This window comes from Stegodyphus dumicola, chromosome 10 (assembly GCF_044657685.1).
Source record: "Stegodyphus dumicola isolate Sdum_Otavi_A_Nest chromosome 10, ASM4465768v1".
In the NCBI taxonomy this organism is placed as follows: Eukaryota; Metazoa; Arthropoda; class Arachnida; order Araneae; family Eresidae; genus Stegodyphus; species Stegodyphus dumicola.
The window spans coordinates 19708482-19723994 of NC_140777.1; the positions used below are offsets into that span (position 1 = coordinate 19708482).

The 15513-nt window shown below is 36.7% G+C and overlaps 1 protein-coding gene and 1 long non-coding RNA gene across 7 annotated transcripts in view; one reads left to right on the forward strand and one right to left on the reverse strand.

Moving 5' to 3' along the window:
- Invadolysin (leishmanolysin-like peptidase, invadolysin) overlaps positions 1-15513 on the forward strand; it is a 578826-nt gene that overhangs the window by 541537 nt on the left and 21776 nt on the right. Inside the window, exon 17 of the mRNA XM_085824701.1 lies at positions 814-966. Within this exon, the coding sequence (XP_085680827.1) occupies positions 814-966 (153 nt within the window). The remainder of the gene's footprint in view (positions 1-813; positions 967-15513) is intronic.
- Positions 5901-15513, reverse strand: part of LOC118193884 (uncharacterized) — an 85187-nt gene continuing 75574 nt past the window's right edge. For all 6 annotated transcript variants that reach the window (XR_015043304.1, XR_015043308.1, XR_015043305.1 and 3 more), the window contains one exon: positions 5901-6322. This is a non-coding gene — a long non-coding RNA (uncharacterized LOC118193884). The remainder of the gene's footprint in view (positions 6323-15513) is intronic.

Here is a 15513-nt window from a genome sequence, read left to right on the forward strand (position 1 = left end):
ATTCCACCACAGTAGACAAAGGGCTACATCTTGTACCAAAAAAAGATACTAATTAGAAATTATGTCTAAAAATTCATATGCAGTACACCTGTTCTCACAGTACAATTAAATGGCAATCTATCTATGATACACCAAGTTCTGTGATACATTTGGTGGCTGATGCATATATGATACACCCAGCTCTGTGATACAGTTGGTGGCTGATGCATATATGACACACCCAGCTGTGTGATACAGTTGGTGACTGATGCATATATGATACACCCAGCTCTGTGATACAGTTGGTGACTGATGCATATATGATACACCCAGCTCTGTGATACAGTTGGTGACTGATGCATATATGACACACCCATCTCTGTATGTATATATAATTTAATAATGTAATGTATATATAATTTTTAATGTTTAATATAAAATTAAAATTCTACTACTTATGAATGATGATTTATAAAACTATGCTCAAATATAACTCAAATTGGAAGAGAATGCAATATTTAAAATTAGGCTTTCTTGCCTAATCTAACCATAGTTTGGTACAGTTTTTTTTTTTTTTTTTCTGATGAAAAAGGGGGACCTGTGTTGGATTGCCCTCAAAATCGATAGCACTCTTCCTCTTTTTTTTCGGCAAATTTTAAAATGAGCATATGTATTTGCTTCATTATTAATGGGCAGTATTCTACTGATTAATTTTTTAATTTTTTTGTTTTGAAATTAATGAATTCTTTGTTTTGTTAATTTTGTTATGCAGTTGTTAAATAGTATTTGTGTGTATACAAAACTGTGTATATTTTTCTTCTTATCCTTACACAGTATGAGTGTGCTTCTGGACGTCTTAATGTGATTGTGGCCAATCATACTTACACGTGCTTCCATACTGGCCAGCAGTTAAAAATTCAAATATTTTTCCAAGGATGGCTTCACATAGGCACCATTGTTTGCCCTCCCTGTCATGAAATCTGTGGTGTATGTATCATTTTATTTATTTATTTATTGTAATACATATATATTGAGAAATTTTTAAAAAATATACAATATACTCTCAATTATCTGGCTAATGCTGAGGAAGAAGTTCACGGATAATTAAAAAACAAGGATAGGAAAAAAATCAATTTTCATGCATACTGTAGGCGTTTATTTCTTTTTAAAAAATTAGTTATTTTCTTTGTTTTTGAGAATGTTTTAAATATTTGTTGAATTTCACTGCATACGATTTCATTGCCATTTTATCACTGGATTCAAATCCCTTTTGGTTGACGAAGTCCAACAGAGTTTCAATAAAGTTATTGCTGTCTGGATGAATGTACCATATATTCTGGCATATAATGCACACCTGTCATTTCAGTCTTTATGAAAAAAACCTAAAAAATACATGTGCAATGCTCTTATATTTAAGTCATTCATTTAAAGATTTTTCCCAGGTTTTAAAACAATGAAATACTGAATTGACAAATGATAAGGTCAACAATATGTGTATGGGAGAAGTGCTTGAGGGAGTAAATAATTCTGCAAATCTATGGTTGTATTCTTTGTAGCTGTAGACAAGAATGCTGTTCTAGGGTTTCGACAAAAGGCGGACATAATTTGGGGTAAAAATGCAGTTTGACCTGAAGGAAATTGAAGAAATTAGGAGTCACATGTTTTCTCTTTCTGTAGTCATCTGAAGCCTTAATTTTGAAGTGAACATCGAAGGCTGTTGTAAATCACATATTCTTTAGTTGAAATGAAGTTGATCTAGTGATCCTTTTAGTAGTAAATATGGCTCCTGTCAAATAAAACAAACATAGGCTGATTTCAAATGGTTCAAAGTCATTCAGATTGCGAAAGAAAATGGAAATTGTGCCTGCAGCAAGAATGTTTGGTGTTGGCGAATACTTCACACATGAGTGGAAGGAAAATGAAATCACAATAATTAATATGCCAAAGAATAAATGTGCTTTGTGCAAAGGAGTAATGAAATGGATTATCCTAAAAGAAAATGTTGCAAACTGGGTCCTAGAATATCACTGGAATGGATTAATTGTAACAAGCAGCAGTGTACATTTATTTGCCTTAAAGTGGGCCAAAAAAAAGCAAATGAAAGTGAAAACTTTAAAGAAACTTTGAGTTGATATTGTTGAGAGGAAAAGAAAAATTCGCAAAGGCTTGAGAAAGATTTGGACAACAAATTGATAAATTTCCAGAAGTATGTTATTGGCCTATGAAGGCAAAAAATTATTTACTGTCATATATTGGAAATATGGATGAAACACCAGTAAGTAATGTTTGGTATGATAAGAAATAAAACAACTGATGTGAAAGCAACAAAAATGGTTCAAATAAAAACAACAACTCATGAAATCGGTCACCTCACTGTAATGCTTTCCTGCTTAGCAGAAGAACAAAATTAAAACCTGTAGTATTTTTAAAAGAACGACAATGCCAAAATGTAAAGACGCTGAACACTGGTAGTTCGGTCTGAGGTTCTAATCATGCGAGCGGGCTGGCTGCATGGGCGCTTTCGTGGTTTTCCCCATGTGTAACGTGTATACGAGCCAGTTTCCCTTAGAAAGTCCTCCATGAAGGCATTCCTCCCTTTAGGCAGATAGCCCTCGTGTGCTTTGCCATAACTGAATAATCCAATCCAATCCAATCCTAAAAAATTAAACATAACTAACAATCTGGATGGAATGTAAGGTAATTATTTGTTTTTGTATCAGAGCAATAATGATGGTGAAGATAAACAGAACTCGATGATGTGCCTGAAGATATGATGGAAGATGGATACGGCAAATTTTCCATGTAGATAATGAAAATTTTCAAGTCTTTTAATGTCATTTCTTTTAAATAAACAGCATTTAGGTACATGTAGAAATCTAATTTTTGTATGGTCATCTTTTCCTTATTTTTAAATCTATCATTTTCACATTCAGCATATAACGTACACTTGTAAATTTTGATCTTATTTTTCTGTATTAAAAGTGTGCATTATAAACTTGAATATATGGTCTTCTTCACTTGTATTTTCAGTATTACTCTCAGCCTCTTCTGTTTTTGTGATATTTGAAATGATATTCACTTCACTCGAGCATTAAAATATGCTTGGCTCAGTTGAATCACCACCAAATCATTCCTTGATGATTTTTCCAATTAATTTTACATTGCATATAATATTGAGTGTATGTATGTAGACACTATTGTGCATGGGTAATCTACACCTGAATAACTGAGAGCTCATTACACAAAAAGAGAAATTTTTAGAAGTTATACCCAAGTTTTGCTGTTGTGAACGTTAAATCTATGTTATAAGATTTTGTTATTTAAGTCTTAAAGAAGCATAAGTGAGTTTTATCTGCAGCAATAATTTGTGATAGCATAATGAGAGGGTCTTCTGTTTTACTTAGTAATATGTTTATATTTATACAAGATGTTTAAAAACTAATGAAAGAAATTTCCAAAGACGATAGAATGTATTGATATGCTTTTCATCATAAAATGCATGGTAAGATACTGTAAGGGCAGTGGTCTCAAATTCATGGCTTGCAGAACACCTGCAGGCTCTGAAGCAACTTTACACTGGTGTGCAAAAATTAAGGACGAAGTCTTAAAATTAGCATATCAGCTGAACGAAGAGGCAGAGCGGACAGAAAGACCAATCGGGAGATTAAGTAAGGTGATGTACGGTAGCACATGCGCAGATATGCAGGTAGACGTAATGGGGGAGTGTCTGAGTAGTATAAAGCATGTTGTCCGTGTAAGATCAGTATTTCTGGCAAAGAGATTGCACGCCGTATAGCAGTTAAAATCACACCGAGTTGCTGCCTCAGCGAGAAATGGCGAATAATCAATCTGTTAGACGACATCTGGATGCTTTTACCCGAGGTCGAATCATTGGGAAGTTGGAGGAAGACCGCAGTGTGACAAGTGTGGTTGCAGAGCTCGGAATTGCTCACAGCATCGTTTCACGACTTTGGAGAAAATTTCAAACTACAGGAACAGCTATCCGGGGGTTTAGTAGTGGTCGTCCACGAGGAACCACACCCGCAGATGACCGGTATATCGCCTTACAGGCCAGAAGAAACAGGCAGCAGACAGCAGGAGAAATTGCTAGACACACGACACAGGCGACTGGACGACCGATATTGCGTTCTAGTGTGGCCAGAAGACTGCACGGTGGTGGTCTGTTTGCACAATGCCCTGTATGGTGTGTACCTCTAACGCCTGCCCATTGGAGAAGGCATTCTCTGTGGTGCCGGGAACACCGGAATTGGAGAGACAATGAATGGGGACGAGTACTCTTTACAGATAAGAACAGATTCAGTCTGAGTAGCGATTCTCATCGCATACTCGTCTGGAGAGAGCGGGGAAGCCGCAATCATCCCTCGAACATCATTGAAAGGGACAGGTATGGAGGTGGCGGTGTTCTCGTTTGGGAAGGCATCATGCTTGGTAGTTGTACAGACCTTCACATCTTCGACGCAGGTTCAGTCAACGGGACTCGTTATTGTAACGAGATTGTTCTTCCATATGTGCGTCTTTTTAGAGGCGCTATGGGTCCGCAGTTCCTTTTCATGGATGACAATGCACCATGTCATCGCACAGTAGCTGCTGAACAGCTCTTAGTGAGTGAGGATATTGAATGTATGGATTGGCCGGCACGATCTCCGGATCTCAATCCCATCGAACATGTATGGGATTTTCTAGGCAGACGCTTGGCAGCTCGTACCTTAGCACCAGTAACGATTCCGGAGCTTCGATTGGCACTGCAAGACGAATGGGCAGCAATGCCTGAACAACTCATTGACACCCTCATTCTCAGCATGGGCAGACGCTGTGAAGCCTGCCTAGCAGTCAGGGGAGATCATATCCCCTATTAAAGACCAGATGTTTCTTGCTGGACACCTATCACTAAATGTGTTTCGGCCTTCAGTCGCATTGCGCTCCATGTTACTTTTTCAATAAAGCTTCTTTTTATCCCTCTGATTTCTCTTTTAGTAAGTGTTGCTTACATTACTCATGTCCTTACGTATTGGGGATCTTACAATATTAAATGTGTTGATTTGGAAAGCTTTTGTACAAAGTTATATTGAAAAAACCGTCTCGTCCTTAATTTTTGCACACCAGTGTATATGGCTCATGAATGCATTTCGGTTATGTATCTTTTGTAAACTGCTTATAGTTTTAGAGGCATTAAGATACACTGTGCTTATATGTGTGCAATTACTATTGAAGGGGGAAGAAGAAATAAGTTGAGATTTTGTCTGCATTTGTATGCTAGGCCACATGATAGAACACTTTCCTACCTTGATGCAGTCAGTATATTTAGTTTGCCACCTAAAGCACTTTAGTATTCTGAAATTCCTGCTTAAGGTTAAAAGTAAGTTATTTAGTAATTCAAAATATTGGAATCACCTGAAATAAATATCATTGTAAAATTTAATAGTCAGTTAGTTCTCAATACATTTGAATTAAAAAGTATAATCAATAGAAATTTCTTGCATGTTCTTGCACCTTTAGACTACAGATGGAAAATAAATATAAATTTGAGTTATTTCCGTTGTTATTGTTTACTTATGTTTTGATAAATAAGAAGTAAAATTTAAAATTTTATTAAAAAAATGTTCAGGCCTATTAGCTGCTTTCAGATTGTGCATTCGCCCACATGTAATTTGAGTTTGAAATCACTGCTGTAGGGTTCTTGCCAATTTCATGTACATGTTGTCTTTCAAAATTTCAAGGCAGGTAAGGGTATTCATTTTCATGGAAATTGTACATATTATATTAATTCATTCGAAGGTACTGTTTGTTCAAACTGAACTATTTAAGTGGTTGCAAATTTTCCTGGGATGGGATGTGTCCAGCTCAGTGAAAATTAGGTCATTGAGTAAAACATGGTCTGTTGTAAAAGTAAGGATACTGAGTATAAAAAAGCATACTTTATTTGATAAAATCTTTCAGTACACGTAGTATTCTTCAAAAAAAGAACCTTGGGCATTGACCAGCAAACTCGACGATTTTCCCACTGTTTGCAGGAATCTCAAAAGTCTTTTCCTGGAATTTTTCTGGTTTAGCACTATCCTCACAACCCTTTGGATGTCATCCATGATGTCATATCAATGTCTTTCAATGCACTTTTCACCCTCGGAAACAGGAAGAAATCACATGGAGATATGTCAGATCTATATGGTGGATGGGGAAGCATGGTTATGTCTTTTCCGCTAAATTGTGGTATAGGAATCATGATTCACCACCAAAGTTTCACATTCCTATCAAATACCATTTAAGTAGTGGGCAGCAGAACTTTTCATCACTCTACTTTTACACTTGTGTATGTGCCATTCACCTGCAAAGAGTTTCCAGTAAGTTTGAAAAGAGATTATTGAATATTAGAAGCAATAATTATTTAGCTACTGCAAATAATTTTCAGTTTCTATTCCTTGTACTTAAGAAATCATTTTGATAATCCATCTCCTCTGTATGTAAGCAATATAGGTTTATAAATAATGTGGTAAAAGTGTTGCAATAAAAACTCAGGTCTTTATTTATATATGAGGTGTTTGAAATGGAAAAAAAAATGGCAACAAATTTTACTGCTTTAAATAATTATCTTAAACATATTTTTCTAATAAGTTTTCTAATATAGTATAATAGAATTTTGTGAAAATGTTTCTTAAACTTGTGAGGTTGTTCAATAAAAGTAAAATAATTACTGTAAGTTAAAAACAAAGTTTCCATATTTTTGTGTTAAAATTCTTGAAGATTGCAAGAATAAATTTATTGATGAATTTAATTTTTCATGTCAATGAGATCTTCCGTAAAAGTGCATATGTTTTTAAATTTGCAGCTGGTGCCATAAAGAACATATATTTTAAACTAATTCAGAATATAATGAATATTTTACAACGCTAGTGAAGAAAGAAATGGAAACCCAGAAAGTATGTTAAAAAATTAAATATATTATTCAAAGGGCTCTACTTAAAAGCAGACAAAAAGCTGCTACAGAAGCTGTTGGGTAAAGTTGATGCTACTACTAACTACGAGGGTTGGAACTTTAATAGTGGCAACACAGCTGAAAAAACGCTACGCAACAAAACCAAAGAATATCGCGTATACCACACGTAAACTACATACCTACCTTACCTCTCAGCAAAAAGACTCGTCCTGCCTATGTCAAGCGCATGCGGAGTGACGCGAAGGACGAATCCTTGTATTAGCTCGCGGTCTAAAGTAAGTGTTCTCGGGATGTTTTCAAAACAAGAACAATGATGTTGGATAAAAATTGAATGTGCCAGAGGTCGTACAGCACGACAGTGTCATCAAGGGCTTCAAAAGGCTTGCAGGGAATCTGCATTTCCTTACAGAACTGTAGCAAGATGGGTGAAAGCATTCAATGAAGGACAGCAAAACGTGGCAGACATGCTGCGGCCAGGTCATCCGAGTGTCAGCAATGCAGACGTGCAAGCTGTTGCCGCACTAATGGACAGTGATCGCCGCCAAATGATTCGTCAGCTGGCCAGACAAACAGGATTAGCGCATACGACTGTGCTGCACATTCTGAAGGAACGCCTGTCCATGAGAAAAAAATTGCTTCACGATGGGTTTCACATCAATTGACGGAAATGCAGAAATGGCTACGATACGATGCTGCCCGAACCCACCTGGAGCGCTATGAGCACAAAGGAGATGCTTTTTTACGCCGTATCATTACGCTGGATGAGAACTTGGGCCTGATAGTACCAGCCAGAACTGAAACACCAATCAAACGAATGGCGTCATCATGGGTCACCACGACGTTCGAAATTTCGTCAGAACCCCAGCAATGTGAAAGTTATGGTGATTCTCGTGTACGACTGTGATGGTGTCATCCTAACGCATACCGTTCCCCCACAGCAGACAGTCACTGCACAGTATTACTGCTCATTTTTGGAGCACAATCTCCGACCAGCTTTGAGAAAAAAAATGGCGACACTTTCTGCAGAACGCTCTTCTCATTTTGCATGACAATGCTCGGCCGCATGCAGCGCCGAGCATTGTCATGCAAAATGAGAGCTGTGTCATGCAAAATGCGCAAGCTGTGACTGATTTGTTCAAGCGATGGGGCTGGGGTGTGCTTTACCATCCACCATATTCCCCAGATCTGAGCCCTTGTGACTATGACTTAATTCCTAAGATGAAGGAACCACTTCGTGGCACTCGCTTCCAAACTGTTGAGATTGTTGCGGCAGTAGACCGGTCCATTCAAACTATCAACAAAACAGGCGCTGCTACAGGTATTCTGCGACTTCCATATCGTTGGAAACGGGTTGTACACAATGCTGGCGACTATATTGAAGGACTGTAAAACATGGTGACATGAATCACTTTTGTATTCCTTGTAAATAAATAGTTGTCATTATTAAAGTTCCAACCCTCGTACTTGTGATCACAAAGAATGCTAGGCCACAGTTGGTGAGTAAAGTCCTTCAGGCAAGAATCATATGGCTCAGTGGATGGCTCATCAAAGGAACTAGGGACTCAGCATTGTGACATGATTGATCATAAAAAAAGGCTGCACGTCCCTTGAGCAAAATACTAACACCACTGTTAGCATGGTCAGAGGATATTTCAGAGGAAGCTGAATGAAGAAGTAACACCAGTATGGGTGGTATCAAATCTGAGATCAAAAACGGTTGCTAAGTTCCTGAGTTATAAATGTGGGTGGTCACTAGTCATGATTCTAAAATAATAACTAATTATAATGCAAGGATATAACCTTATCCTTATGCAAGGACATAAGCTTATCCTTTTACAAGGGCATAAGCTTATCCTTATACAAGGACATAAGCTTATCCTCATGTCCATGGGATACTTCATTTGCTTTTTCTGCCATTTAATCAGTGCTTGCTGGTAGACATTCTGCAGCATGGCAATGCTTGAATGCATATTTAAGAGTTTAAAAAGCACTTGTATTTAGAATGAATTTAAAAATGAAATATTTGACATGCTGAAACCATATTTAAAGGTACTTATGAGCTTTTGCAGATGACCCATCATGGCTATGAAGTTCCTCCTCTTTTATTGTTTTCTGCAAGGTTACTGTACTTTCCAGAATCAATATCCAGCTATCTATATGGTATGCTGAAAGGAAGATATCTCTGTAGCAACATGGTCTAGAGGCAACTTCTAATACTATTATTTTAAGGCTTCTTTTATGCCACATTTTCTTGATGATTTTGATTCTGTTGCTGTATTTAGCCAAAGATGTGCTAATTTTGTTGACATACTGGTTGGCAGAAAGTTTATAAAAATCTTTTTTATGCTTGGCAGTTCTTAAAAATAGTTTTCTAGATTTTGAACACATATATTGAATTTCTGTGTGTTTGTTGTGAATGGAAATAGTATACACATCTGCAGTATCTGTTGTGGTGGTGTCCAATTTGATCATTCTTAACAATTTGCGAATAAATGGGACTGGAATTGTGGCAAGTTTAAAGCCAGCTCTTTCAAAAATGGAACTGATGCATTGAATGATTGGATAGTAGGGGAATATGCTAGTGAATTTACTTCTGTTTGATTCTTGCATTTGCAGCAACATTACTATTTCAGAAATAACTGCAGAAGCTTGTCTTTTTTATAAGTTTTCAATAAAATCCGGAGAGTATTTAATTTTTGCTGCATTCGTAGGACATTCATAGGACATCTATTTTCACAAAGTTCAGATGTAGAACAAAATTTTTTAACATGTCTTAAGTAAAAATTAAAACAACTGTTTTATGTGGGTGAAGTGAAAAATAATCGTATGGAATTACAGTAAACCCTTGCTGAACAGAGGGATTATGTCATTAATATGTTGTGCATATGGCAAAATCTGGTTCCTTACAATAACTTTTAACTATAAAAGAAATCTGTTTGGTATAATTTAAACCAACCTAAATATTATTGTAACTAATATATATATATATATTAATTGAAAAGATTTTTATTACTGCTTAATAAGTAACTGATGCAAATAATTTTAAAAAAAGTTAGTGATTTTTTGCTTGTAATAATGATTGATTAAACTCTTTAAAGGTTTCACGATAAAGAGTGCAGAGTTTTCAATATTTTTCATAAAATATCCTCTTCTTTCTCTATTTGGGTCAACCTTCATGGCAAAATCACATAGTTCCTTTTTCCAAAATTTGCTTCTGTGATTTGTATGATTTCTTTGGCTTCATTTTCTATTGATGGAAATTCTTTAAAATTGTTTATAACTTCTGGCCTGAGCTAATGCCAGCAAGTACTAAATGTGCATGAATGAACTGTATATGAATAGTGGAATCAAATTACATGGAAAGAATTAAGAAAATACATTCAGCAATTGTGCACTTGGGAAAGGTTTACTATATTATGGCCAATTAGATTATAGTAGATTGTAATCTGAAGCATGTTGTCAGCACTTAAGATCAGGAGATCAACAAATTGAATTCTGTATGAAATTGCATATTGCAGAATATCTTCCAGCATGCACTCAGAAAATGGCAGAAAAGAGAGATGGAAGATCTTACGGATAAGCTATCGTAGTACCTTCCAAAAATATAATAATTAATTATGGTTCTAGAATCATGACTAATAATCACCCACATTTATACGAGGGCTATCCAGAAAGTAGATTACGTTTTGGAATAAAAAAATAAACAAAGTATAGGAAACAAATTTTATTATATACAGATGAAAGCCACACTCAAATACTACTTTTCTACATAGTCACCATACAAATTAAGGCATTTATCGTAGCGATGTACGAGCTTGGAAATTCCTTCGTCGAAAAATTCGGCTGCCTGCGCCTTCAACCACTTCGTTACCTCTTCTTGCAGCTGTGCGTCGTCATCAAAACACTGCATAGCCAGCCACTTCTTCATTGCTGGGAATAGGTGGAAGTCGCTCGGTGCCAGGTCGGGACTGTACGGCGGATGAGGAAACAACTCCCACTTAAAAGATTCAAGAACTTTACGAGTGACATTTGCCGTGTGGGGCCGGGCGTTGTCGTGAATCAACAAGATCTTAGAGCTCAACATTCCTCTGCGCTTGTTTTGAATTGCTCTTCTGAGTTTTTGGAGAGTTTGGCAATACCTTTGAGAGTTTATTGTAGTGCCTCTTTCCAGGAAGTCCACCAAAATTACACCTTTTCTGTCCCAAAAAACAGTCGCCATCATCTTCCTTGCCGACATTGTTTGCATGCATTTCTTGGGTTTTTGGGGAGAACTTGTGTGCCCCCACTGCATTGATTGCAATTTCGTTTCACAGTTCACATGTTTCACCCATGTTTCGTCACCAGTAACGATGCGATCGAGTAAAGAGTCACCATCCTTATGGTAAGCGTCCAAAAAGTTCAACGCTGCAGCCATTCGCTGATTTTTGTGGTCCTCTGTCAAGATTTTTGGAATCCATCTTGCACAAAACTTGTGGTAACCAAGCTTTTCGCTGATGATTTCGTGCAACAAACTTCGCGAAATTTGTGGAAAACTCAAAGAAAGTTCCGTTATTGTGAAATTTCGATTTTCACTGACTTTAGCATCGACTTTTTCGAGAAGTTCGGCGGTCACTATGCTGGGTCTCCCACTTCGATCTTCGTCGTGAACATTGGTTCGGCCATTTTGAAATCTTATGACCCACTGACGCACTCCACCTTCAGTGATAATGTTGTCCCCATACACTTCACGAAGCTGCCGATAGATTTCTATCGGTTTACAGTTTTTTGCAGTCAGAAACCTTATTACTGAGCGCAGCTCGCGGGATTTTCAATTAACGCAGACATTTCAAACCGTCACAGTATCTGAACAGAGCACAGCACGAACCTCTCACTAGCACGGCTAGATGCAGACTGAGCTGCGCAACGCTCTGACCCCAAGATGGCCGCGCTAGCCCCGCCCCTAGCGGACACAGACGGAAACGTAATCTACTTCCTGGATGGCCCTCGTAATTAGCATTCCTATGTTGATCCACAACATACAACAGATGGCAATGCCAAAACTGTAGTACATCTTTATTCAGTTTTCTGTGAAAGGTTCTCTGGCCATCCTAACAGTGATGTTGCAGGTTAGCATTAATTCATGCAGATGATAGACTGATGACTTTCCTCGTAGTCTGTTTTGAAATTATAGATACTAGAATCTTGCTCAAATGGTGTTACAGTCTTTGTTTGTCTACATCTTGTCACAATTCTCAGTTCGTAGCTCATTTGATGAACCTCCTGCCGAGCCAATGTCTACTATATGATTTTTGTCTAAAAGCATTCAGTTGCTAATACTCTAATCATTGTCCATGGCCTGGCATTCTTTGTGGTCAAACGTACTCAATAGTAGTATAAATCTCCAAGAAAATTTTATTCATATAAACATGAAAACTTTGTTTTAAATAATTAAAAACACACTAATTATTTTACTTTTAGGGAATAGACAGTTTCATAAAAGTTGAAAACATTTTCACAAAATTCCTTTATCTTAAAACCTGTAGTTATTTTTCCATTTCAAACACTTTATACAAATGAGGACTTTGGTTTCTACTGCAACACTTTTAATAGGATGCACATTTATCACATTATTAATGCACCTATATTGCTGATATTAGAGGGGGTTACCAAAATAATTCATATTACTCCAACAACTAACAGTAAAACCTGCATTACAGTGACAACGAATCTCACCTGCAAGATACAGGTTGACTCCCATGAAGGTTTTGTCGCTAGAATTAGGAAACCAAAGTCCTTATTTGTATAAAGTGTTTGAAATGGAAAAATAACTACAGGTTTTAAGATAAAGGAATTTTGTGAAAATGTTTTCAACTTTTATGAAACTGTCTATTCCCTAAAAGTAAAATAATTAGTGTGTTTTTAATTATTTAAAACAAAGTTTTCATGTTTATATGAATAAAATTTTCTTGGAGATTTATACTACTATTGAGTACGTTTGACCACAAAGAATGCCAGGCCATGGACAATGATTAGAGTATTAGCAACTGAATGCTTTTAGACAAAAATCATATAGTAGACATTGGCTCAGCAGGAGGTTCATCAAATGAGCTACGAACTGAGAATTGTGACAAGATGTAGACAAACAAAGACTGTAACACCATTTGAGCAAGATTCTAGTGTCTATAATTTCAAAACAGACTACGAGGAAAGTCATCAGTCTATCATCTGCATGAATTAATGCTAACCTGCAACATCACTGTTAGGATGGCCAGAGAACCTTTCACAGAAAACTGAATAAAGATGTACTGCAGTTTTGGCATTGCCATCTGTTGTATGTTGTGGATCAACATAGGAATGCTAATTATAAATGTGGGTGATTATTAGTCATGATTCTAGAACCATAATTAATTATTATATTTTTGGAAGGTACTATGATAGCTCATCCGTAAGATCTTCCATCTCTCTTTTCTGCCATTTTCTGAGTGCATGCTGGAAGATATTCTGCAATATGCAATTTCATACAGAATTCAATTTGTTGATCTCCTGATCTTAAGTACTGACAATATGCTTCAGATTACAATCTACTATAATCTAATTGGCCATAATATAGTAAAGCTTTCCCAAGTGCACAATTGCTGAATGTATTTTCTTAATTCTTTCCATGTAATTTGATTCCACTATTCATATACAGTTCATTCATGCACATTTAGTACTTGCTGGCATTAGCTCAAGCCAGAAGTTATAAACAATTTTAAAGAATTTCCATCAATAGAAAATGAAGCCAAAGAAATCATACAAATCACAAAAGCAAATTTTGGAAAAAGGAACTATGTGATTTTGCCATGAAGGTTGACCCAAATACAGAAAGAAGAGGATATTTTATGAAAAATATTGAAAACTCTGCACTCTTTATTGTGAAACCTTTAAAGAGTTTAATCAATCATTATTCCAAGCAATAATCACTAACTTTTTTAAAAATTATTTGCATCACTTACTTATTAAGCAGTAATAAAAATCTTTTCAATATATATATATATATTAGTTACAATAATATCACATTATTAATGCACCTATATTGCTGATATTAGAGGGGGTTACCAAAATAATTCATATTACTCCAACAACTAGCAGTAAACCCTGCATCACAGTGACAACGAATCTCACCTGCAAGATACAGGTTGACTCCCATGAAGGTTTTGTCGCTAGAATTAGCATTGCTGCAGAAGTATATGATATATAGGACATTGATGGCGATTTCAAGCATTTCTCTAATTTTGAGACTTTTTATGTCGAATTTGGGAAGCGTTTGACCTTGTCCCATTCAATTATTGTATGTGAGTGCTTGAAGTATTTTAGTAAAGATGTGTTATTTTCTTTGATGAACTGGTTGGTAGAGAGCTTGGAGATATCTTTTTTATGTTCGGATGTTTGTATTGGTAATTTTCTGGATGCTGAGATGATATATTGAGTTTCTATGCATGTATCTTCATAATGAATCGGGTAGTGTATACACCTGAAGTATCTGATTTGCTATGAAGATATAATACTAAATATATACATGCTTCAGGATAGTGTATACACCTGAAGTGTGGCGATGTCTATTTATCTGATCTTAAGAGTTTCTGGATGGACGGGACTATTCTAGATGGAGTAGTGATAAGTTTATAGCTAATTCTTTTTTAAACCCAAAGAAGATGCGTGTAGTAATCAGATTGTATGGAAAAGTTCAAATAAATTTATTATTATTTGATGCTTGGATTTGTAATAACTTCACTCTTGAGAAATGAGTTGAGAAGCTTGTTTATTTACTACTTTTTTTTGTGAGTTTTCTTACAAAATCAGTAGGATATCTATTATTTTCAGCAATTTGTAGCATGTACGAGGGTTGGAACTTTAATAGTGGCAATACAGCTGAAGAAACGCTATGCAACAAAACCAAAGAATATCGCGTATACCACACGTACATACCTACCTTACCTCTCAGCAAAAAGACTCATCCTGCCTACGTCACGCGTGTGCGGAATGACGCAAAGAACGTATCTTTGTATTAGCTCGCAGTCTAAAGTAAGTGTTGTCAGGATGTTTTCAAAACAAGAACAACGATGTTGGATAAAAATTGAATGTGCCAGAGGTCGTACAGCACGACAGTGTCATCAAGGGCCTCAAGAGGCTTGCGGAGAATCTGCATTGCCTTACAGAACCGTAACAACCGTATTCAATGAAGGGTGCCAAAAAGTGGCAGACATGCTGCGGCCAGGTCGTCCGAGTGTCAGCGATGCAGACGTGCAAGCTGTTGCCGCACTTATGGACAGTGATCACCGCCAAACGATTCGTCAGCTGGCCGGACAAACAGGATTAGCGCATACGACTGTGCTGCACATTCTGAAGGAACGCCTGTCCATGAGAAAAATTGCTTCACGATGGGTTCCACATCAATTGACGGAAATGCAGAAATGGCTACAATATGATGCTGCCCGAACCCACCTGGAGCGCTATGAGCACAAAGGAGATGCTTTTTTACGCCTTATCATTATGCTGGATGAGACTTGGGCCCGATCGTACCAGCCAGAACTGAAATGCCAATCAAACGAATGGTGCCATCA